Source organism: Quercus suber, unplaced genomic scaffold (assembly GCF_002906115.3).
Source record: "Quercus suber isolate HL8 unplaced genomic scaffold, Cork oak 2.0 scaffold_105, whole genome shotgun sequence".
Classification (NCBI taxonomy): Eukaryota; Viridiplantae; Streptophyta; class Magnoliopsida; order Fagales; family Fagaceae; genus Quercus; species Quercus suber.
In genome coordinates, this window is record NW_027069570.1 from 842,865 (window position 1) to 868,992 (window position 26,128).

The 26,128-nt window shown below is 34.8% G+C and overlaps 2 protein-coding genes across 2 annotated transcripts; one reads left to right on the forward strand and one right to left on the reverse strand.

Moving 5' to 3' along the window:
* The first annotated feature begins 1,183 nt into the window (after positions 1 to 1,183).
* Positions 1,184 to 17,569, forward strand: LOC112012707 (GTPase-activating protein gyp1). The gene is given in 12 exon segments (XM_024045097.2): positions 1,184 to 1,397; positions 3,019 to 3,080; positions 3,083 to 3,174; positions 3,304 to 3,360; positions 3,363 to 3,486; positions 4,251 to 4,321; positions 8,086 to 8,223; positions 8,313 to 8,404; positions 13,329 to 13,600; positions 15,576 to 15,661; positions 15,872 to 15,973; positions 17,102 to 17,569. Coding segments are annotated over 12 exon segments (1,371 nt in total). The 5' UTR covers positions 1,184 to 1,284; the 3' UTR covers positions 17,264 to 17,569.
* A 4,227-nt stretch (positions 17,570 to 21,796) lies between these two features.
* Positions 21,797 to 25,614, reverse strand: LOC112012710 (pentatricopeptide repeat-containing protein At1g62350). Its single transcript, XM_024045101.2, has 3 exons — positions 25,264 to 25,614; positions 23,336 to 23,719; positions 21,797 to 22,148 (listed from the first exon to the last, which is right to left on the reverse strand). The coding sequence occupies exons 1-3, from the start codon at positions 25,585 to 25,587 to the stop codon at positions 22,119 to 22,121; spliced, it is 738 nt and encodes a 245-aa protein (XP_023900869.1). The 5' UTR covers positions 25,588 to 25,614; the 3' UTR covers positions 21,797 to 22,118.
* Between the last annotated feature and the right edge of the window lie 514 nt (positions 25,615 to 26,128).

The following is a 26,128-nucleotide window of genomic DNA, read 5'->3' on the forward strand; positions in this document are numbered from 1 at the left end:
CATTGTATCCGAGAGGGAACTACTTCTCGGACTATATGCCTCCATTTTTTTCTTCCGTGATTCTTAACTTCGGGGCCTCTTCCAATCATTTACTCATTCTCAGACATATCCACGTCCTCAGATAAGACTCAAAGCCCAATATCAAATTTGCGTTCCTATCCCCACAAGCGGGTTGTTAAAATTTTTTAGATATATTTCACTAGATGTAGATCTTCTTTTTGGTATTTTAGGTGCTAAAATAGCAGCACACCTAATGTGAATGCTCTTATATTTTATTGCTTTTTCCATTTTAATATTTTGGTCACATGTATGTTTCGAATTCCTTCATTTTAAATTGAACAATCACATGCTTAAGGTATATGTTTAAAAATGATAAACACATACAACTAGGATAAGCCTTAGAATTAGGAACACCCACCCTAACATTTGTTTTTGGGTGAAACTCTGAGTGACTATTTAATTTATTTATTTAAAAATATTATGTATATCTAAGAAATATCACATTTAGGGGGATGCTTATTTAGAATGTAGTTAAGTAGTATAACTGGAATCTGGTCCATTAAATTATGCAAACTTGGATGTTCATTTTTTAAGCATGTGCCATAACTTTGGACTTACCTTCTATTTTAGTTAAACCTCTACATAGAACTATAGGAGTCAAAGAACTGTTCATGAATTTATAATTACATATTCACATGACAACTCCTTCTTTGCCCGAACCCTTGTGTATTAGGATTCCTCTCGATAATTTTATGTCAAATATAATATATTTTGATTATAAAATGTTGATAAAGTTAGTAGAATTATTCACATATTGTATATGCATTTTTTTTTTCATTTATCTTCCTTAAATTTTAACATAAAAGTGATGTATATGTATAATTTTTTTAAAAATATTTTTTTGGGGATAAAACTCTATTTTTAAGCAAAATAAGTCAATAAAAATAATTTAAACTAAACACATGAAAGAACAAAAAAGATTGTTTTTTTCTTCTTTTTTCGCTTAATTTAAAATTTCCCCTTTCTCTATATAGTATACTGTTAATTCAGATATATCTAATTTAACAAAACATCTTCTCTCAATAACTATTATTTCCAATAATACATATAAAAAATCATTATTAAAGTCAAGTACATCATTTGCTTTTTTTTTTTTTTTTATTATTACCGCATGTTGTTGAGGCTTTCTTATTCTTTGGTCGAAAGAGAAAACTAAAATATGACTAATAAATAAATACAAGCGCAAACAGAAATACAGAGCTGGGTTTTTGCATAGCAACAACCATGAGGAACACCAACAACAACAACAATAACAGCCCAGAAGATCAGAGGAAGAAAGAGAGCACTCTCACAAGCCTTGATTCCAGATTCAACCAGACCCTCAGGAATGTTCAAGGGTATGCCCAAGTTTTCTCATTTCTAATTTTCTCACTCTCGTTTGGTTCAATTCTCCTTCATATTTCAAAACCCCATTTGCTTAAAACATTCATAATGAAGGTTTTCGAGGACTTATCGATTTTGACTTGCAAATGGGTCTTTTGGATTGGATTCGGAAAACCCATTTGGATATTAGTTTTAATTTACGAGTTATAACTTTTGATCTCTCAAATTCTGTGATATGGTTGAGAAAATTCATGTGGGTCTTGTTGATTTTGATGTATTTGGTAGAAATCCGTGAGGAAAGTTTTGCAATTGATAGGATCTATGCATTGGGATTGGGTGATATCATTAACTTCTGCTGCGTCTGGTTGCTGAGAAAGTGTGAGAAAACATTTTGATTGGGATTTTATGTGCCTTATTTTTTTGGTGTCCTGAGTTTGCTTGTTCATAGAATGGAATTGAGAATTAGTAATAGTAAATTCATTTTTCCTGATTTGCTTACTTAATAAGAGAAATGTCGATTTGCTGATCTATGCCAAAATGGGGCTGCAGAAATTGACGTTTAAGCCTCTTTCTCTAGTGGGTTACTTGTGTGCTTAATTTTGTGTCTCTGAAAACTTACCACTGTGCTAGACATAAATAATTAAATATGCAATGTGTCTTTCTTTCCTCCAATATCACTGCCATTTATTTTTAATTTTTATTTCTTAGATTTGATTTTCGGGCGCTCTGTTCTCAAACTGGTTAGATTCACATTGCAGTAGGCTGCCTAAGACATTGAACTGGACAGGACTAATATATATTTTTTGATTATGTAATTTTTTATCATTTGAAATGTTTTGAGTTAGTCAGTTTAGGAAGAAAGCTTATTACTTGATATCTATAAGTGGAATGATTGTGTCCAATATTTAGATATTTTACCTATATAATGCTTCATATAGCTGTTCCTTTCTTTGTAAGAACTAGGTAGAAGGTAAGATCATGGGTTTAAGATGCATGCGTTGTTTGTGTAATTATTGATAAGAAGATACTTTCTATAGCTGTTGCTTTAGCATCTCAATTCTACTGTTGTAATGTTTTTTCTAAAGAATCAATGATTTTGTTTGTTGTTCTATTAGTTGTTTCTTAATCTTGAATTTTTGGCGCTAAGTCTTAAGATGAAATACCATTGCATGTAAATTTTCTGCTTTTGATATATTTTTTAACTTTGCGACTTTTCTCTCTTCCAATTATTTGTGCCTACTGGATATTGTTTGGATTTCTTGTTGTGTTATGGTGATGTTTCTGTCCTTCTTGGTTTCGCATTGTAAAAACATATCATGTTACCCTCAGGCGTACATGTTAAAAAGCTGCAGGACTTTTTTCCCCTCTAATCATCACATTGATAGTAGTTGTGAATGATAACAGGCACATGTAACCTAGGTCTAAGGCACAACCCTTTGCACAATGTGATTTTCTATTCTAATAACAAATTCTGCAAGAACATAATTTAGTCCGATAACAGTATGCAATACCAATACAAATTTTATCTTACCATGAAACAAGATATATTGTGTTTCTGTGGCATTTACAATCCTATCTTAATAGATAGTGCCATCCTCTTTNTGTTTCTTAATCTTGAATTTTTCGCCTATCTAGTTTACTCAAAGGCCGCAGTATTCCTGGTAAAATATTACTGACTAGGAGATCAGACCCACTAGATGAATCAAGCGTACAAGAACGGACTCCGAGTATGAAAGGAGCCTCTCATACAATGAAGCTGGCTCAAGTGATCGCTTGGCCAAGGCAGCGGAGGTAATAGTGACATCCATTTTCCTCATTCTGGTGCACTTTTTTCTTTTTAAATTAAAATTTTTAAACACATGATGGACAAAAGTTTAGTTATTGAGAATTTAATAAGTTGGACTTTTACTCGTAATGTAGGAAGAAGTCCAGAGTACTAGCAAGCCAAATAATAACACAAATGTCATTAAGTTAAAAACTCAACCTCAGAGATCGAAAATACATCCAAAGAAGTTCAGAAGTCTGCCATGGGTGCAAGAGCTACAGATTCAGCAAGAGTTATGAAGTTCACAAAGGCACTTTCTGGGACAACAGTCATATTAGGTAGAGATCAGTGAGAAAGTTTTGCAATTGATAGGATCTATGCATTGGGATTGGGTGATATCATTAACTTCTGCTGCGTCTGGTTGCTGAGAAAGTGTGAGAAAACATTTTGATTGGGATTTTTATGTGCCTTATTTTTTGGTGTCCTAGTTTGCTTGGTAATAGAATGGAATTGAGAATTAGTAATAGTAAATTCATTTTTCCTGATTTGCTTACTTAATAAGAAAAATGTGGATTTGCTGATCTATGCCAAAATGGGGCTGCAGAAATTGACGTTTAAGCCTCTTTCTCTAGTGGGTTACTTGTGTGCTTAATTTTGTGTCTGTGAAAACTTACCATTGTGCTAGACATAAATAATTAAATATGCAATGTGTCTTTGTTTCCTCCAATATTATCTTAACATTACTCTTTTTGGCATCCTTGTTCCTGTACATTTGAAAGTGCAGAGTTGCCTATGTTTGAGCTTGAGTTTATTGTTGTCGTGCACAATTTACAGGTGTTAGAGCACTCATAGCACTGCCACCATCTCCTCTTTTGTAGACTTTGATTTCTTAAATTTCAAATTGTAATTTTCTGGGAAGCAGATGTTTCTTTTTTGGATTTTTGAGCAAATTACCTGTAGAAATTTCATTTTGGTTCTAATAGAGGTTAGGATCTCTCTAATTTTCCCTCTCTCTCGCTTGTGGGGTTTAGAAGTTCCATAATTTTAATGTTAAGTACAATTTGAGAGCTGTAACATCTCCTTTTTGAATTTCATTTTGTAGAGAAGTTGCGTGAGTTAGCTTGGAGTGGAATACCAGATTATATGCGTCCTGATGTGTGGAGGCTTCTCTTGGTAAGTTTGAGTTCTCTAATACTAGCTATAGGTTTTAAAAAGCATGATGACTGGAAATATTGGGCTTGTAATTCAAAGTTGCTTAGTCTTAGAAGTAAATTTCAGACTTATAATCAAATGTTTCTTGGTGTACAATTAGAGATATTGGTTTCAGTGGAAAGCTTTCAAATTGGATTTTAAAAAAATATATATATCAAATTGATAATGAAAACTTATTTCACAGAAGATGTTAGTGCTACATAGATGACAATTCACAAAGGGTAATATTGGCTATTAAATGCTCCCTATGGCGTTTTTTCAGACTTGTTGGGCCATTATCAAAACTGATCTTTTGGAGGTTTTTCAGTATTTTTTTGATAATGCTCAATTTGAGAAAAGCTTGAATGCTACTTTCATCTCCTTAATTCCTAAAAAATCTGATGCAATGGAGGTAAGGGATTTTCAGCCTATTAGTTTAATTGGACGGGTGTACAAAATTATTGCTAAAGTTTTAGCTCATAGGTTGAAAATGGTGCTTGGGGATGTTGTTCACGAATTTCATAATGCTTTTGTTAAAGGAAGACAAATTTTAGATTCTGTTCTTACAGCCAATGAATGCTTGGATAGTAGGCTGAAATCAGGAGTTCTTGGGGTGTTGTGTAAGCTAGATGTAGAGAAGGCATATGATCATGTGAATTGGGACTTTCTCATTTATATGTTGGATTGTTGTGGTTTTCATGAAAAATGGAGAAGATGGGTTTTCTTTTGCATCTCTATTGTTAAATTCTCCATTCTCATTAATGGAACTCCGTGTGGTTTCTTTGAAAGCTCTAGAGATATAAGACAAGGTGATCCCTTATCCCCTTTATTGTTTGTCATTGTTATGAATGCTTTTAGTAAAATGTTGGATAAGGCAGTGAGGGATGGGCTCATGTCTAGTATTAGGGTGGGTCCCATAGGAAACTCTTTGCAGGTGACCCCATCTTCTCTTCGCTAATGATACCCTGGTCTTATGTGATGCTGATCTTGGTTAGATTCTGTTTCTCCGGCTGGTGCTGTTTTGGTTTGAAGTAGTTTATGGGCTGAAAATTAATATGGGTAAGTCTGAATTGGTCCTTGTGGGTGTGGTTCCAAATATAGCAGATATGGTTGATGTGCTAGGGTGCAAGCAAGGCTCCTTTCCAATGAAATATTTAGGTCTTCCATTAGGTGCTAATGTCAGAGATAGATCTATTTGGAATCCAATTATTGAGAAGGTGGAGAGGAGGTTAGCAGGTTGGAAACGACTGTATCTCTCAAAAGGAGGTAAAGTTACTCTTATTAAGAGTATTTTGTCCAATTTTCCAACTTATTTTCTCTCTTTTTCCTATCCCTGTGGAGGTTGCAAACCGTATCGAGTAACTTCAACGAAATTTTTTCTGAAGTGGGTGGTATGGGGGATGTTAAAAAAACTCACCTAGTGAAATGGGCCACAGTTTGCACTCCTCTTCATTCTGGAGGTTTAGCTATTAGAAGTTTGAGAAGTTTTAATAAAGCCTTGTTTGGAAAATGGTTATGGAGATTTGGGAATGAGCGACAGGCCTTGTGGAGGAGAGTGATAGGTGCAAAATATGGTTGTGAAGGGGGAGGTTGGTGCTCTCTTCTCTTTATTGGTCCTCATGGAGTGAGTTTGTGGAACTCTATTAGTCATGGTTGGCCATCTTTTGTTCGTCACATCCAATTTGAGGTTGGGGTAGGGTTTACTGTTAGATTTTGGCAGGATATTTGGTGTGGGGACATTTCTTTGCGTTTGCTCTATCCAAGACTTTTTTCTTTAAGTCGAAATAAGGAAGCCTATGTGGCTGATTTGATGAAGTTCCCAAATGGTGTTCTTTTTTGGGATCTAACTTTTAGAAGATACCGCGAAGATTGGGAATTGGAATCCTTCTACAATTTAATGTCTAGAATTTATGGAGCTTCTTTGAAAGGAGTTGGGGATGATAAGATGCATTGGAAACCTGCTATGTGAAGAGGTTTTGCTGTTTATGCTTATTACCAAGTGCTAACAAAAAGTTTCGATCAGTCTTTCCCCTGGAAGACTGTTTGGAAGTCTAAAGTCCCCTCTAGAGTTGCTTTTTTTGTGTGGATTGCAGCTTTGGGGAATATTTTAACTATTAATAATCTTAGGAAACGGCAGATTTTGATTTTGGATTGGTGTTGTATGTGTAAAAGAAATGGGAATCAGTTGACCACCTCCTCGTCCATTGCTCTATTGCTTTTGATTTATGGTCTATGGTGTTTACTCTATTTGGCATTCGTTGGGTTATGCTGAAAACAGTGGTGGAGCTGTTGGCTTGTTGGCAAGGAAAGTTTGGGAGGCATCGGAATTCTACTATTTGGATGGCTGTGCCCCATTGTTTGATGTGGTGTATTTGGAGGGAGAGGAATAACCGGCATTTTGAGGATTTAGAGAGATCAGTTTCAGATCTTAAACTCTTCTTCCTTAAGACTCTTTTGAATTGGGTTACAGTGTTAGGCCTTCGTTCTTTTTCTTCAGTCCATGATTTCATGGACTTTTGTACTTTATGCACTTGATTTGTTTTTGTTCTTGATGTATACTTCTTGTATACTCAGGTGACAACCCTCTTCTTTTTAATATATTTTTATTACTTATCAAAAAAGAAAAGACCTTGCTTTTGCCTTATAAAGTTTTTTTTTTTTTTAGTAGGTGTTTTTGCCTTATAAATTTATAATATGGCTAGTAAATGCTCCTTTATTTCTTATTTGATGGTCCTTTTGTTGATCATGCTTCTGTCCTTATCTAATTTTGTTGAAGATCATTTATTTGAAGAACTTTCCGCTAGTAGTAGTAAAAAAGGACTTGTTAATTAAGGGGGTGACTGAGAGTATGATTTTTGATTGGATAGAATGGCATAAAAGAATACATGTAAACAACCCCGATTAGTCTGTTGAGAATCCATAGCTCGCTCCATAGTTTTGGGACTAAGGCTTTATTTTTATTATATAATTTAGGGTAAAATACTATCTTGGTCCCTAAACTTTACCAAAAGAAGTTTTTAAAGTTTAGGGACCTAAAACAAACTTTTGGTAAAGTTTAGTAATCAAAATAGTATTTTACCCTATAATTTATTATAAGAACTTTCTTTTTCTGGTATGTATTTACTTTCTTAAGTAAAGTTTTCAAGAGACAGTGAGCTTGATAAACACATTAACGCAAACACTGGTGGACACATTTAAGAGTAACATTGGGGAAACATTGTGAGATTTGGAATGTTTTAGGGAATCTACAGTATGAGATTTATCGTTTACCTTATAGCATGTGTTGCCTTTTTTTTTTATTTGTCTATGTGGGACTGAATCTTGAGGAGGAAGAAATTACCAACTTGATTTCACAGGCTTTATGTATTTGTTTGTTCTCCCTTTTACCCAATGTGGTTTTAGTTGTCTTATATCACAAAAAGGCTCTTTGTAGTGCGTTTATTGGATGGACCGTCACATTTAAGTTCAGAGGTTAACTTAATCTAATGGGGCTAATTCTTGAGTTGGAAGAAATTACTAACTCGATTGCACAAGCTTTACATGTGTTTTTGTTCCTTTTTTTAATCCATGTGGTTTAAGCTGTCATGTAATTATTGCTTGGAACATAAAGTCTCATTTGTAGTGCATGCATTGGATGGACAATCACATCTAAGATCAGAGGCTAAGCTAATCTGGCTTGTCCCCTGAATTTTCCTATTGAAATAAATTTTGTTGCTTGTTTGAAATTTAAAATGAACTGACAACAGGGATATGCACCACCTAATTCAGATAGAAAGGAGGGAATTTTAAGAAGGAAGCGCCTTGAGTATCTTGACTGTGTTTCTCAGTATTATGACATTCCAGATACAGAAAGATCAGATGACGAGATCAATATGCTTCGCCAGGTATTTTTGTGTCTATTGAATTCTCATCTCGATTATTATAAATCTCTTCTGCCCAATTTTTGATGAATTGCTGATGACATTCTTGTTAGATTGCCGTTGATTGTCCACGCACTGTACCTGATGTCTCTTTCTTCCAAGAACCACAAGTTCAGAAATCCTTGGAGCGCATCCTTTATACATGGTTAGATACCTATTCTTCTGTGCCAGTGGCTTTTATATGTCAAGTAATATGTGCATCTGAGAGGAAGGAAGAAATGAATGCACCAGTCATATCAAACTAGTTTGCACTAGGTTAAGCTTAAATTATTTATCAACCAATTTAGACTATTTAGTTAATAATTTTCTGACAAAATTTTTGCTTTTGAATTGGATTACTGCTTTGCTACATTTCCAAATATAGGTAGAATAGTCACCACTCGATTGTTTGTGATTTCTTCTGCCGAATGCTTTGTCAGTTACATTCAGCTAAATTTCCTCTTAATCATATCAAACGCTTTGATTTGTATGTTTTTGCACCTGGGATTCTCTGGATTTGCTTTGAATTTAATCTGCTCATAGCACAACCTGTGTTTGAATTTTTTTTTTTTTTTTTTTTCTGCTTTTTGGTGCTCTGTGGAATATAAATTTCCTGCAACCCTTTCTGTTGTGCTCAGCTTGAATCATCCAATAGTCTAAACCAGTAGGTGTATTGTTTACTGCAGAACATTCATTCCATTGAATTTGTTGAAGTGGTTCAATGAAATGACTTATTAGGTTCAATAAATACTAGTTTGGGAAATTATGTAGTAGTTTACAGTACAAACAAAAAGATATTCCCTCCCCCCCCCCCCACCCCTTTTTTATAAAAAATAAAGGGATTATGAATCGCTGTCCGTTGAGCGCCTAGCATTAGCAGCTAACATCCCATGTCCATGCCTTTAGGACCATTAGATTTCTGGAGACTGGAGGCTTGAATCAGCTGTCAGCTGATTTGTCTCTTTTTGTAGGTTTTATGAGTAGTTCCCAGTTTCAACTGCATGGACGGGCCTGTTGCATAATTATGGTTGTTAACTTTTGTTGTCAAATGATATTTTGTTTTATATATACCCAGGGTAGGGTGTGATTGACAAAAGAACTCCCACCGTGGTTGTCACTTAATGGAACATCTTTGTTACCTAGATTGTTTTCTTTTCCACTCAAACTTTATGACGAATTAGAGATGTGGATTGGCTGATCAGGATGGTTTTTGGGTCTAGGGGTGATCTTCCATGGGATTTGAATGACTGGTCTTGACCCATGAAATATGTAAATATGGATGATAGGCAGTGACATCATGACAAAGCTCTCTTAGTAGCTGCCATGAATTGTTTGCCACTTTCCTGTTCTAGCACTGTAACTCAATTTATATTGTGAAGAGTTCTCAGAATTATGGCAGAACAACAACAACATATACTACATGCATCATCTACTGCTCAAGTTCAGTATGCAAAGATGCATTGACTTGATGACTTTTTCATTGTATATTCTCTATTATTTCTAGGGAACTTTCTTAAATTTAGAAAAATTCATGGACATGAAACTAATGTCACCTCTTATCAACACTTTTCTGGTCACCAACAAAAGATATTTTGTGAAATTTACGTCTCTATTTGCTATGCCCATCCATATTGCTAACCGATTGGAAAAGTTACATAGACACTATTTGCGGGACAGCGCGGGGGTAGTTCCCAAGTCCCGTTTGGTGGACTGGGGGTGGTGTGTTGTCCTTTGAAGAAGGGTGTTTGGGTATATCTAAATTAAATACTTTCAGCCATGCCCTTTTAAGGAAGTAGTTATGAAGGTTTGGGTTAGAGATGGTGATGTGGGAAGCTTAAAGAAATTTTTATTTTTGATTTAGTCTTATTTGATTTTGGAGTAAATTGTATTTTAATTTTTTAGGCCCTAGTATTTAATTAGGTTATTATTTCATTAGAGTTAGATATTTTTGTAATTCAATTATTGGGATTTCCCAAGTCTATTAGAATTAGGGTTTCCTATGATAGTCAAGATTAGAGTTTAAAAGTCTATACAAGCAAAGTATTGTACTCCTATTGTGGTGGATTGTTTTGATGAATAAAACTTCTATTGAAAATGTCCCAATGGTATGATACTAACTCCAGCCAACCCTAGGTGCTAACTCCTAAAGGGTTTCTTGGTGCTAACTTCAAGCAGGCCTTGGTCCTAACCACTAGGTTCTCTATCTTTAATTTTCTGTTCTTCAACAATTTTAATGTGCATTGTTTTGGCTTGTCCTACGTCCGCTTTTGGAGATGTGTTATATCCATCAAATATGGGAAGGATTGGGGGTATGTTTAGCAAAGGTGGTGTGAGGTTCTCATTGCATGGGTCTTTGGACGAGTATTAGAGAAGGATGGGATTCCTTTTCTAGAAATGTTACTCTTGGCATAGGGAATGGGAATGGCACTAGGGTTCTGTCCTCCCTTTTATTTGTGTTGGTTATGGAAGTCGTCGGTAGAATGTTGGATGAGGCTGTCTAGGAAGGTCGTTTGTCAGGTTTTAGTGTAGGTGCTTCTGCTGGAAGATCTTTGATGGTTTCCCATCTCCTTTTCGCTGATGATACTCTAATTTTTTGTGATGCTAATATAGATCAAATTTTGATTCTCCGTATGGTGCTCATTCGGTTTGAGGCTGTGTTTGGTCTGAAGGTAAATCTAGATAAGTCTAAATTGGTGGCTGTGGGGGTAGTTCATAACATGGATCTTTTGATGGCTGTCTTAGGCTGCAAGCAAGGGTTCCTCCCAATGAAATATTTGGGTCTTCCTTTGGGGGCAAAATTTAAGGACAAGTCATTTTGGAATCCAAAGAGAAGATGGAAAGAAAATTAGCAGGTTGGAAAAAATTATATTTATCCAAGGAAGGTAGAGTCACCTTAATCAAAAGCACTCTCTCAAATCTTCCTACTTATTTCCTTTCTTTATTCCCTATTCCTGCTTCTGCGGCCAACCGTATTGCTAGACTTCAGCAAAACTTTTTGTGGGGTGGCCTAGGAGATGAGCCCAAATTTCATCTGGTTGATTGGTCGACGGTGTGTACTCTGCTTTCTTCAGGTGAGTTGGGAATCAGGAACTTGAGAACTTTCAACGTAGCTTTATTAGGAAAGTGGTTATGGAGATTTGGGCAAGAAAGAGACGCTTTATGGCGTCAAGTGATAGAGGTGAAGTATGGTTGTGATTGGGGTGGTTGGTGTTCTAGCTCTTTCTCTAGTCCATGTGGAGTCATTTTGTGGAAAAATATTAGAAGGGGGTGGCACTCTTTATCTCGGTTTATTATGTATGAAATTGGGGATGGTTCAAAAGTGCAATTTTGGCTAGATTGTTGGTGTGGAACTTCTTCTCTCACAGATTGCTATCTGGATTTATATAGGATTTGTCGTAGCAAAGAGGCAAGTGTGGCAGATCTGATGAGGTACACCAATGGAGTCCTTCATTGGGAGATTCGGTTTTGTAGGGAGGTGCATAATCGTGAATTGGAAGCTTTCAGGAGCTTCATCAATACCATTTATAGCATCGCTGTAAGGGGGAGCGGGGAGGATAAGAGATGTTGGCTGCCTTACTTGATTGGTTCTCTGTGTGGAGAAACCAACCTTTTTCTTCTATTTTGGATTTTCTTGACTTATGGAATGTTCGTTTTTGATTTGTTCCCCCCTGTATTCTCCTTGTGTACTAGGGTGACTCTCTCTTTTTGATATCAATGAATCTTTATTTACTTATCAAAAAAAAAATGGCACTAGGGTTCTGTTTTGGTATGACAAATGGCATGGAATGTGGGGATTCCTGCCTTTAATATATATATATATATATATTGATAAGTAATAAGATTTATTGATATAAAAAAGGGACACCCTAGTACACAAGGAGTATAGGGGTCAAAAATCAAGTACAAAAATTACAAGAATCAAGAAAATCAAGGTGAGGTAGGTTTCCTGCCTTAAATCAAGGTGAGGGGTCAACAAAAATTACAAAAATCCTGCCTTAAATATTTTTTTCCTGATTTTACTTTGGCGTTGGACAAAAAGGCCTCTATGGCCTTCTACTTGGTGGGAATGGGGGACAGTGAAGTTAGACAAGTTCAGGATTGGGAAACAGAGTTAGTGGAGAATTTATTTGACTTGCTGTATTCTAATTTTCCCTCTACTCAAGGTGAGAACAGATTACCATCGACCTTAAAAAAGAATGGAAAATATGATGTTAAATCTTATGATGAATTAAGGAGTTCAAGGAATATTCCTTTCTTTGGCAAAGCATTTGGGGTGCTAGAGTGCCTTGTAAGATTGCTTTTTTCACTTGGACACCAGCCTTGTGCAAGATTTTGACTATTGGTAATCTGTGGAAGCGTCATATGGTGATCTGGGTTGGTGTTGTATGTGTTAGAATAGTGGAGAGACAGTGGACATCTTATACCATTTTGCTTTGTGTCGAGAGATCTTGGTCTCTAATGTTTTCTTTATTTAGAGTATCTTGGGTTATGCCAAATCAGTACTTGAATTGTTGGCACCAGGGTGTAAAAGCTTGGAAGGAAGCTCCTTTATTTATCATCTAGTCATAACTCATATGGTGAGAAAGGAATGGTAGAACTTTTGATGGTGTTGAACATCTCAATCATGTTATCAAAATATCCTTTTTGAGATCATTGTATGATTGGATGAATGCCTTAGGCACTATCCCATTTGTATCTTTTTTAGAATTCAATGAATTGTTGAATCTCCGATTCTAATTTGATATGATTGGTAGGTTCCTTATCTTTTGTTTCAAAATTTTCAATAAAGTATTTTATTTATTAAAAGAAAATCTATTGTTCTAATCCTATGTGTCAAAATACATATAATTTTAATCCTATGACCATATTTTTTGGAATTACCATATTCCACATCCATAAGTCATTGTATATTTTTGTTAATTTGCATACCTTGGGCTGAAATTATTTTATATCCACAGTTACTACTTTAAGAAGGGGAAAAAAGGGGATGTGGTGTAGGGTTGTGTAAGTGCTATCATTGAAATAGTTTCCTTATATTTTGATTGAATTAATTATCTATATCTTTACTATCTTTCCTGATTTCTTTCCAGGGCCATTCGGCATCCTGCAAGTGGATATGTTCAGGGAATAAATGATCTGGCTACACCCTTTCTAGTTGTTTTCTTGTCAGAATACTTAGAAGGGGGTGCGGATAACTGGTCAATCTCTGATTTATCTCTGGAAAATATCTCTAACTTAGAGGCTGATTGCTACTGGTGTCTATCGAAGTTGCTTGATGGTATGCAAGACCATTACACTTTTGCTCAACCAGGAATTCAGAGGCTTGTGTTTAAGTTGAAGGAATTGGTCAGGCGGATTGATGGTAACACTTTATCTAGAGCCCCTTTCTTTGTGTGATATTAACTGCTTTATGCCATTATGCATATATTCTAGGCTTGGTTTTTTCCTTTGCCTGTGTGTTGTGTGTATAGCGTTGAATGGACATAGGCCCAAAACATATAGGGGCCATTTAGTATGGTAGTTTAAGCAATACTTTTCAGTTTCTAAACAACATTACACGTATTTCTACAAACTTTTTCACCCACAAGTATTTTCAAAAAATACAAACAACGTTACCAAACGGCCCCATAATTTTTGTTTCATAGTCAGTCACAGTTATACATAGACAAATATAGCTAATGGTTATGCCTATATGCTACCTGCAGTAAGATTATGGGTCTTGTGTCCCTCAGCTAGTTTTACCTGTCTCTTTTCCCTTTCTCCCTCCATCTCTTGGGGGGGAAGCCTTTGGCACTTGTAGACACGTGCTAAGTATTGAATGAAGTTAAGGTTTCTCTTAGCCAGTTTCTTGATGTTATGGGATACAAAGTTACATTAAATTGGTACTTAATCTGTTTCCAGTATGGAAATATCTCTGTATAATTAAGTATGATGATAGTTATATTTTTTAGATGTATTTTGTCTTTCTTCTACATGAAATTCAGTCTTGAGATTCAGCAAGGGGATATATCTTCAGCTGTAGGATTATATCTGGGATTAATTTGGTGTTTTTGAAAAATTACAAAATCGTGGATTAGAATGGATATTTGAGTTAATTAAACCATTTTTTATAACTTATAAACAATGGTTTAATTAATTATAACACTAATTTTATTTAAAGAGGAGCTAAGTTTGAATACATAATATGTGCATTGAGTTACTCCTATGCAATTACAATATGAGATTCAACAGATGTAAGAAATGTAGAAAATAAGATGAAGGGACACTATCCTATGTAGTCATCGAATAATATTAGGATCTTTATAAAAATTGTATAATAACATGATTGGGCATTCAACACCATTTTTTTTTACTTATCAAAAAAAATTTCTATTTTTCAATTCCCACCACATTGTCCACAGTAGGCACAATGGAACTGCTTCTCCATATGTTCATGAACGCCATCCCAAATGGCTAACACTTTCTGAATTGAGCTCCTAAAGGCAAGATGATTGAATTCCAATTTTTTCATTCTATGTCAAACAGTCAAACTTTAAGATAATCGATCCTCTCATTGACAAAATGGAAAACTAGAATACAGAAAATTGAAGAGATTCTTCATTGACTCTAATTCCCAACCTGAAGGATTGAGTGAACCAAGGATCCCAATGCCGTGTACCTAGATTATTAGGGAGATACATGAGTCAAACCAAGAATGATCGCAAGAGTCATACCTAATAACGCATTTAATTATGTTTAGAAACGGCACACCACCCTCCTATAGGCCAGGACCTAGTTAGACAAGTCCATCGTCATTTAAAATATCCTTTGTTCAACAATTCAAAATGAAATTAAGAATATCTGGTTACTATTATAAATGCAGGGGGGAAAAAACCCTCCCATCCCATAGAGCACGCCAACCTAACTCATGTTAGCTGCAGATTTTCTATACATATTTTTTTGTAAAAATTGTATTATTGGTAATTTATGCTTTTCTAGAAACTGTAATATTTAGGAATTTTATTTTGACTAAAGGGGAGCATATTTTCATAGTTATTCCAAGGGCTTCAATGGGAAAGGAACTTTTCAACTGCTTTCATAAAAAGCTTTCTTGGGTTTCCCAGGTCTTTTTCATGTTGTGGTTGGTGAGGAATCTTCCATATTGCACTACCAAAATGTTTGTCTTTTATATATATTACCCAGTTAAATCAGTGCAGGAAACGTGTCACAATTTCCATCATCTCACTGTATCTAATCCTTGTTGTTTCTTCACCTGTTTAACATTTATATCCGTCCAAAAATTTTAATTATAATATGCTGGGTCTTATTGACTGGAATACTTTTTTGAAATGCTCTAGAACCTGTTTCAAGACACATGGAGGAGCAAGGGCTGGAATTTCTTCAATTTGCTTTCCGCTGGTTCAACTGTCTTCTAATACGTGAGGTTTGCTTTCTTCTACAAATGTATTTTTTTGTATCAGGAATTGCTGTATTCTCCTCTATCTTATTATACCACAAGTTTTGTTAAGAATGTGAACCTAATATGTAATCTCTAAGTTGCTTAAGTTGCAGCTAATAACATTTGCAGCAGAGATTTGGCCATGAACTGCTTTTATTATTTATGCAAAGCTAATGGCTTGTTCTTTTTTGTTAGATACCTTTCCATCTTGTTACACGCCTGTGGGACACATATCTTGCGGAAGGGGATGCGTTGCCAGATTTCCTTGTGTACATATTTGCCAGTTTTCTTTTAACGGTGAGATGGACGTTCTTGCTTTGTGTTGGTATGATCTACTTGGTTGCATGCTCAGATTTATGGTTAGAAATGTTTTTGTCGGTAAATGTTGATGCATCTCTTTACTGCCATCTGATAGATATTGAGTAATATATAGTTAGGTATGTATAGGAAAAAAAGTTGTGCTTCACTTGCATCATCTAGCATCCGCGTGCCACTTTTGGGGTGTTTTATTAGCTCCTCATTTGGACTTGGTATTGATGTATTTCACTTTGGAATGCTAAACCAAGAAGCAAACTGACCTTTTAATTGCCAATTAGAAAGTACCTTTCTTGTAATATGCTGATCCAGGGAGGGGAAATAATTTTATTTTATAAAGCAAGTTTCTGTTTCATTTCTAGAACTAAAAACATGGCGAGTTTCAGCAGCCTCAGGATGGGTTTTTATATACTCCCCATTTAGAAATAAGTCATATGGTACACATAAAACTGTGTGATGTTCTTAAGTCATGGCAGGCGAGTGAACCTGTTATGGGCATTCTAGCAGTGTTCTTCATTGTTCATCAAAAAAAAAAAAAAGCAGTGTTCTTCATTGGTTTTTTTGCCAAATATTCTGGCCTAAGACATTATATAAGTCATAAAAGGTCATACCTGGTGCACAAAGCTCCCACTTTATTATTGCTATATTTCTTGTTGCACTTTTATACCTATTCCACGCAACACATTATCTTTTCTCAATATTTTCTTGTAGAAAAAGATGCATTAATTAATAAACATTAGTACATAGCAGAACTGATTGCTTCTCATTAAATCCTTTGTATTTTGAAAGCAAAACTGCCATCCTAATACTGTTAATTATTAGCAGCATGTCCTACATTAGCCATAGCATCAGCTGCTCATTAATTTTCCTTGTAAATGTGATTAACTTTCTGAAACTTTGCAAGCAATTGATGAATGTCTCAAACCATTGTCCCAATCCTTGGAGGGGTAAGGCTGTCTCTATATGGTCTTTAAAAAAAAATTGTATGCCATTTCCGTATGCCTTTTTATCCAAATAAATCTGTGTAGTTGACTAGATGATGTTGCATTTGCTTTTGTGATGGTGATGATTATGTCAAATGATTAAAATGAGCTGTTACCTTATGTTCAGTGGTCAGATAAGCTTCAGAAGCTTGATTTCCAAGAATTGGTGATGTTCCTTCAACACCTTCCGACCCAAAACTGGACTCACCAAGAGCTTGAGATGGTGCTTTCAAGAGCATTCATGTGGCACAGTATGTTTAACAACTCTCCCAGCCACTTGGCTAGCTAAAAAGGGAATTGTAATAGCTATTGTTTATGGTCAGTTAGGAATTTTGTTCTTTACACTATGTTTTTCATATTTTGCTGCCTTTTGGTATCTATAGATGTGTTTTCTCTTACTTCATTGGAGATAATCGGCCCATGTTCTCATATGTATTTTGGCTTGTAATATGTGTATTTTCAGGCATTTCTTTGTAGATTTACTTTGACCATAGAAGGATAAAAAAGAACAAAAGAATTACCTTGTTGTATGACAATTTCCCATTTCGTGAATGGAGTTGAGAGGAATCCAATATATTCATTATATGTTTACAAATGCACCGTATGAAAATTTTCCATTTCATGAATGGAGTTGAGAGGAATCAGCATCCAATATAGCCATTATTTGTTTACTACTACACAAACTCGTGGTAAATACTGAAATTTCATCTGTCCCTATCAAACTATTCACAGTTGTATTCTTCTAAGCATGTTCTTCTTCCTCTTAGCTTAGGCCAAAACTGATCAATTGGGAAGATCACAGACAAGGTTTAGAATTGTGTGTGTGAGTTTTGGCCTCAAAGGGAAGGGAGAAATGTAGATTTAAACTAGTGACCTCTGCCTTATAAGGTGTGGTATAAACCGATTGTGCTATTCCTTGGGTTAATGTGCTTGTCTCCCTAGACGCTTTAAAATAATAACAATAATTCAATTGATATAACAGTTTTTGTGTTGTTGACAGTGCTTAATATGCTCAATGTTTTTGTACATGGTAAAGTGCGCATTTGCCTACATCCGTGGCCCGAAGGCTGAAGAGAGGTCCAGTAATCATAATTAACCATTTTCAGTCGATATGTCAGTTCAAAATTTCATTGGGTATGGATTCTTCCAAATGCGAGCTTACAACTTTAGGTAGGGTAGGGCAACCAAAAAAAAAAAAACTACAAAATAAACACAACATACCCTATTTGCGAAGAATGTTTCATTACATTTGAAATTTGTAAAAGAACAAAAGAATTACCTTGTTGTATGACAATTTCCCATTTCGTGAATGGAGTTGAGAGGAATCCAATATATTCATTATATGTTTACAAATGCACCGTATGAAAATTTTCCATTTCATGAATGGAGTTGAGAGGAATCAGCATCCAATATAGCCATTATTTGTTTACTACTACACAAACTCGTGGTAAATACTGAAATTTCATCTGTCCCTATCAAACTATTCACAGTTGTATTCTTCTAAGCATGTTCTTCTTCCTCTTAGCTTAGGCCAAAACTGATCAATTGGGAAGATCACAGACAAGGTCTAGAATTGTGTGTGTGAGTTTTGGCCTCAAAGGGAAGGGAGAAATGTAGATTTAAACTAGTGACCTCTGCCTTATACGTGTGGTATAAACCGATTGTGCTTTTCCTTGGGTTAATGTGCTTGTCTCCCTAGACGCTTTAAAATAATAACAATAATTCAATTGATATAACAGTTTTTGTGTTGTTGACAGTGCTTAATATGCTCAATGTTTTTGTACATGGTAAAGTGCGCATTTGCCTACATCCGTGGCCCGAAGGCTGAAGAGAGGTCCAGTAATCATAATTAACCATTTTCAGTCGATATGTCAGTTCAAAATTTCATTGGGTATGGATTCTTCCAAATGCGAGCTTACAACTTTAGGTAGGGTAGGGCAACCAAAAAAAAAAAAACTACAAAATAAACACAACATACCCTATTTGCGAAGAATGTTTCATTACATTTGAAATTTGCACGAGATATGAGATGAGTAAACACAACAAATTCAAGGATATTTGCAGCCTAGCATAGTGAGGGGAAACAATATCATAGGTTAACAAACGTTTGAAAGAATTTTGTAAACTAGCATCTTGAGTTTCATAGAGTCGATTTCAATCTAAAATTTGAGGGTTAAAGACTCGATTCCCACTTGGTGAGTTGGTAGTATGATGCCACATAGATCTCGATTTCTAAAAAACAAAACCGAGTCTTTAAGACTCGATTTTGAAGAAAAACAGAGGAATAATGATCTGGAGCTCCTAAAAACAAAGGAAGAACAAAGAGACGATCTGGTTGATTGAACGTTGGGTGAGCCGATCTGGGTTTGTTGATGACTGAAATAAGGAGTTGTTTATGGGTTCTGGGTTGTTCATCTCAGTGGGTTTGTTGCTTGATCTTTCTATATGTTTATTTCTGGGTTGTAAATTTGTGGATTTGATGTAATTTTTTTGGGTTTGTTGTTTGATGTTAATTTATGGGTTTGATGTTCATTTCATTTTTTGGATTTCATGTAAATTTATGGGTCTGATGTTCATCTCAATTTATGGGTTTAAGATTTTTTTTTTTTTTTTTTTTGGCTGGTGCCATGGGACCTTAAGGAAATGGTGAAGATGGTGTGTGCTTGTCTCCCTAGACGCTTTAAAATAATAACAATAATTCAATTGATATAACAGTTTTTGTGTTGTTGACAGTGCTTAATATGCTCAATGTTTTTGTACATGGTAAAGTGCGCATTTGCCTACATCCGTGGCCCGAAGGCTGAAGAGAGGTCCAGTAATCATAATTAACCATTTTCAGTCGATATGTCAGTTCAAAATTTCATTGGGTATGGATTCTTCCAAATGCGAGCTTACAACTTTAGGTAGGGTAGGGCAACCAAAAAAAAAAAAAAAAAACTACAAAATAAACACAACATACCCTATTTGCGAAGAATGTTTCATTACATTTGAAATTTGCACGAGATATGAGATGAGTAAACACAACAAAGTCAAGGATATTTGCAGCCTAGCATAGTGAGGGGAAACAATATCATAGGTTAACAAACGTTTGAAAGAATTCTATAAATTAGCATCTTGAGTTTCATAGAGTCGATTTCAATCTAAAACTTGAGGGTTAAAGACTCGATTCCCACTTGGTGAGTTGGCAGTATGATGCCACATAGATCTCGATTTCTAAAAAACAAAACCGAGTCTTTAAGACTCGATTTTGAAGAAAAACAGAGGAATAATGATCTGGAGCTCCTAAAAACAAAGGAAGAACGAAGAGACGATCTGGTCGATTGAACACTAGGTGAGCCGATCTGGGTTTGTTGATGACTGAAATAAGGAGCTGCTTATGGGTTCTGGGTTGTTCATCTCAGTAGGTTTGTTGCTTGATCTCTCTATATGTTTATTTATGGGTTGTGAATTTGTGGGTTTGATGTAATTTTTTTGGGTTTGTTGTTTGATGTTAATTTATGGGTTTGATGTTCATTTCATTTTTTGGATTTCATGTAAATTTATGGGTCTGATGTTCATCTCAATTTATGGGTTTAAGTTTTTTTTTTTTTTTTGCTGGTGCCATAGGACCTTAAGGAAATGGTGAAGATGGTGGGTCCTTACATAATTCTTTTTGGACTCTAATTTTTAGATTCTATGCATCTCATCTCAGCGTCAAAGAACGTAGAAGAAGAAGGAAAAAATAAAACGCACGCGAGGAAGAAGAACGCGTAGAAGAGGAAAGGAAAAAAAAAAAAAAAAAAACTGTGAAACTCAAGTCTTAAAAACTCAAGTTTCACATGGATATTTTTTCACATCAGATGCCACCGCTTACAAATCGAGACTTAGAAACTCGAGTTTTAGACACTCGAGATGCTAGTTTTCCACATTATTTTAAAACGTGACAACTAACGAAATGGTTTGATATTTAAGGTTATTTGGAAAAAAAATTCCAACAAAGTCCTAGTTCCAATTTTTTTGGAGCCATTTATAGATCCTCTCAACAACGGTAAAAGTGTAAGAGTTGGTCACATGAAGAAGTCATACTTTGTCATTTTTTTGATTGACATGTAATTTTCTATTACTTCTACTAGTTTTTCTAGTCTTTCTTTACCTTTATTCATTCTCGCAACTTAAATAAACTCACTAATCACTAGTGCATTGATCACTCTCCCTGAACATGGCCAAACAAAACATTTGGAAGATATAGTGCGAGGTTGAGTGGTTGAGCCACCATTTTATCGAGAAGGATGTAGACCCCTAACAAGAAAAGGCTTTCTGCATCATGCCAAGCAATAAGAATTAGAACTTAATTCAATGAGCTATAATTCAACAGTATCAACTAATACTTCCTTCTTCCATAATAATTGATCGGAATGTGAGGTTTAATCCACTAGATGCGTATGTAACTTACTACTACTACTAATAATAATAACAAAGAATTAAAATCCAAATTCTTTTTTCCTTTTTGTTTAACAACCAAAACTTGTAGCAAGTTCAAAACTTCAGATCCTATCAGTTGGGTAAAAATAAAATGGAAAGGCAGACAAAACAACAATAGCCTGTTATTTACCTTTGAGCCTGTACCCAACAAGGCAGCAACTAATACATGAGGTAAATTAAACAAGAAAAAGAATCTTATGATTTGCATCCAACAGTGTAGCCAAACAATTATCATGCTGCATGTTAATAAAACATGGAGTTCCTCTATAATCTACCCATTCTAATTCCATTCATTTTATACTTCTATAATTTACTCATTTCATTCCATTCCTATAAGAACTCTCAATAGAAACATTAGAGATATCCGAAATGATCATATGAATTACTACAGGAATAAAACACCCCATGTATATCTAGAACCTCTTACTACATGAAGTTATTCCTGATATCAAATGAAGAATCAAGATAGCTACATAAGTATTGACAAAGGTAAGGCCTACAGATGTGCAGCATTTATTAAAATAACAATAACACTGCCAAATCATATTTCAAAATGACTCTTCATAATCTCTAATCTGTTGACAACAAGCTACAATGAGAGCCTGGCTATGTCTGTTGCTCACGGCTGCTAAATGTACTAAAGTAGACCAATCTAAAGTTTGCAGTCCAAGCACTGGAAGTTTTCACGCAAGATTGAATGATTTCCTCTTTTGCTGAAACAATAGAAGTGGCCAAAGTCAGATACTTGGTCTAAACAAAATATGAATGAGGACAAACAATTCATAAGCTTTTGGAGAAACATTGCCACATTCACGAATGTGAATCCATTTGAAGCTACACCACTCTACATTAATTGTTCTTGCTTAGCATATAAATTAAAAGAAAGGATATCCTTTATGTGTCCACCAAGTTTGTCAGCTTTTTTCTAATGATAGGAAACAAGCTGAAAAATTAAACTTAAAACAAACTTTTTACACCCCACCCCCCCCCCCCCCTTAAAATATATATATATATATATATTATATGCAAAAGCGAATGCCCCTCAGAAGTTTTTATATTTTTCAGACCAAATTGAGAAGTGCTTGTTTTAAAGGAGAAAAACTATTAATTAAAGTAATAAATGCTTCTTTTATTCAGCTACTAAAATAGTGAGATTAACAGAACAGTGTTTAGGCTTTCTAAGTGCTTGTGAAATAACAAACTTGCTTCCTTTCCACGTTGCAAATGCTAAAAATTACTACTGTCAGGTATAACTATTTTATTTTTTTGATAGGTACTGCTGTCAGGTATAACTTGAAATAGCTTAGGCTTTCTAATTCATAGCTTTTTAGCTGAAGCACAATGTTAAATTGAAAAAAAAAAAGGTGTTATTTATGACTGTGCCTTGTCCTACTTAAATAAACATGTGTGAGGATAAGAAAATATCCCATTGGCTTCAAATACCTATACAATATTGACCCGTGATCTCATCCTCTACTGCTTGTGTAAGAGAGTTGGGGATACCCTTTGGTCCAAAGAACGTTGGTTTCATCTTGGTAATTATATAATGTTAAAGGGCAAAAGACAGTTTGAAAGGACTAGAAGATATGTGGAAAGGAGCAAGAGAAGACAAGGGAAAATGATTGGGATAAAACCTAATGACTAGGTTCAAAATTGTCCACAGATTAGAGGCTTAATCTATCCTTAGAAATATCAATAGAGGGTTTCCAGCTCCATTGCATCTATGCCTTTTATAAATGACGCGTGAGAAAGATTCTTCTGATGCAGATTTTCCTCCATATAGCAGTAGGAGAACACAGCTATATTTCAATATATTAATAAGGATGCATAGAAAAAATTAGATTCATATGTACTATTAAAAAAAAAAAACTTGGAGTGCATAAAGACTTAAAATCCTTACATGCTGTTCAACTTCTTCCAGGAATCTCTCAGGCGAATCAACATATTCAACACATTCCTTCTTTACCATTTCTGCAAGTTCTTCTTTTCCTGCCTTCTCAAGGTTCCTTATCAATATCATAAATGTCAATCTATCTGGGGCACAACCTGATGCCTTCATCAATTCATATGTCTCCATTGCCTTTTCTATCCTATCCACTCGTATATATGCCCCAATCATCTCAGCAAAAGCCCTTGTGTTGGGCTGTAAGCCTTCTTTCTTTAGTTCAGAAAAGAACTCTTCAGCCATGTCAATCAATTTGTTCTTTCCCAACAATAGAATCATGTCACAGTACAAGGGCAGATCCGGTTGATACCACTCTTCCTTGCGCACAAATTGGAAGACCTAAAACCTGATTTATATTCAGATAAAATACAAAATTCAAAAGAAAGGATATTCAACAGATAACAGAATTGGGCAAATTAAACACTTAGAAGTAGGCCAGAACTTAGTCATACGGCTATCTTAATTGGAGTCAGCATTTTGGAAACTTTTAAATTGGCAGTTCAACCACAAGGACAAGGAACCAGCCATTCTGTTCTAAATGCTTCAAGATATTCCCCAAAGCAATACTTATTTAATTTGTGCAACTGTATTGGCAAACCACTTAAGTTGTTTACCAAAGAAGTTACCTGGCTTGACAGCCAAAAACTAGAAGTTACCCCAACTAACAAGTATCATTAAAGAAAATCAGATCAGATCAAAGCCATTGATATCATACAATATGGAAATTCTCTGAATAAAATAGGTCAAGAGATACATATTTTCTTTTTAGAGAGTATTCCCCATTTTGCTTATATCTCTTAAAACCTGAACAAAATATCTGCTAACAAGTACACTATCTGATGACAAGAACGCTCAATAACGAAACCTAATACAGAAGAAAGGACTATTCACAAAGATGATCATAACAGTGAACTATTTCTGAGAAAAAAAAAAGGCAAGGCTCGTGGTACTAAACTAACAAAAACAGACATTTTCTTCAGTTTTATTAGTTTCAAATTATCAAAGTTTTGAATTATACAATCTACCCAAATTGTAATTCTAGCACAATTGAATGCTCATGGTTGTTACAAATGGAAAACAACATTGAATTAAATCAGCTTTCAAAATTTCAATTGGCATTTCGACATCTTGAATTTTCTTAATATTTGTTTTTCATATACAAGAAAGTTAAAATTCTACCACATTCCAAGAAATCTGCAAGTCAGTCATTCAAGTTTTAACCATATTAATTAAAATCCAACCAAATCTTTTCAATCCTATATTTCCTTAGTAGTATTTCCAACATCAAGCCTAAATTCTCCAAATAACCATAAATACTTTGTCACACAATAAATATATACCTATTAGAAAATGCATCAGATTCTCCTTAGAGGAACAAAACAAGGCTAATTTCCATACACACATACATTAGACACGTGCAAATTATGTTATAATAATGGTAAAATGATCAAATTAATCCTTTCCATTCACCTTAAGCTTTTGAGACAACTAATAATTTATCATAGTATCAGTTAAAAATCCCATGCCAAATTAATCTAAAAAACACGCGCGCGCGCACATATATATATATATATATATAACAAGAGTGATGCAGCTGCTAGGAATACTACAAATTTTAGTACTTAAACCTTACAAACTGATATGTCACCAATACCGATCACTAAAAACTTATTTAAACATTCATTTATTATGTGGTCGAAGTTTACCATTCTCATTCATTGCCACATCTTGTAAATATTTTGTAGTAAAATTTGTAAACTTTAGCATTTTTCATAACAAAAAGCAGTACTCAGAGGGGCATCAAGTCATACTAACATATGCTCATATATTCTAATACAAACACAAAAGCAATTTATATTCAACCAAGAACGAGCAATATATACCTTGAGGGCTAAGTCCAACTCATTTTGTCTATGGAGTTCAGCCAAGGTGTCCAACAAGTCTGCCTTCAAGAGCCTGCTGAGTCTGCCACTAAAAACCTGTTGTAATCTGGATGTGGATGACTTGGCTAGCTTCAAGGAATGGACTACTTGAATGGTTTCTGATGACAGAACACTTTTCCTCCACAGAGGCTTTCTGGGTCCGCCTCTAAGCCCAAAGGTGACCGTGGAAGAGCATCGTGAGTGGGGTTTGGAGAGGTTTTGGAGAAAACCCAGTTGAGGGAATTGGAATTCCAGAGAGCCCATTACACTGGATTTCATTTTCATTTGTCTAGTTCCGTTTAATCTTACCTTTTATAGTTTTATAGTTTCAGCTTTAGTATTTTGGGTAAATTACAATTTATCCTCTGGGATTGGGCATTATCACAAATTAGTACATAATTTTTCAATTGGTACATTCGATGCATAAAGTTTGGATTAAATGGAAAGGTCAAGTTATCTTAAAATTAACAAATTTTGCATTTTCTAGACAAAAAAAAAAAAATTATTCCTATTAGTTTGAGCCAATAATAAGTTAGTTCCACAATTTTTTTTTTCAATTAATATTTTCACCCCTAAAGATTAGAATAAAATAAAATCGTTGGGCTATTCAAAAAAAGAAAAAAAAAATCGGTTAGTATACTTTGGATTTATCCTAATGATTTATTATAAATCAAATCCTAGGGATTAATTGTAATAATTGAAAATTTTTGAATTAATCTCTGATTCCACCAAATCACAAGAAGGTTGATTGCAATTTTCCTAATATTTTTATACTTTTCAAAATACCATTGTTTCGATGGACTTAAAGCTCTAATTAGATGAATAT

Coding starts and splice junctions, on each gene's coding strand:
- LOC112012710 (XM_024045101.2), bottom strand. CDS start 25,587: ATGAAAATGAAATCCAGTGTAATGGGCTCTCTGGAATTCCAATTCCCT. Junction 23,720..25,263: donor AGTTGGACTTAGCCCTCAAG/GTATATATTGCT, acceptor ATCAGGTTTTAG/GTCTTCCAATTTGTGCGCAA. Junction 22,149..23,335: donor TGGAAGAAGTTGAACAGCAT/GTAAGGATTTTA, acceptor CTATTGTTTCAG/CAAAAGAGGAAATCATTCAA.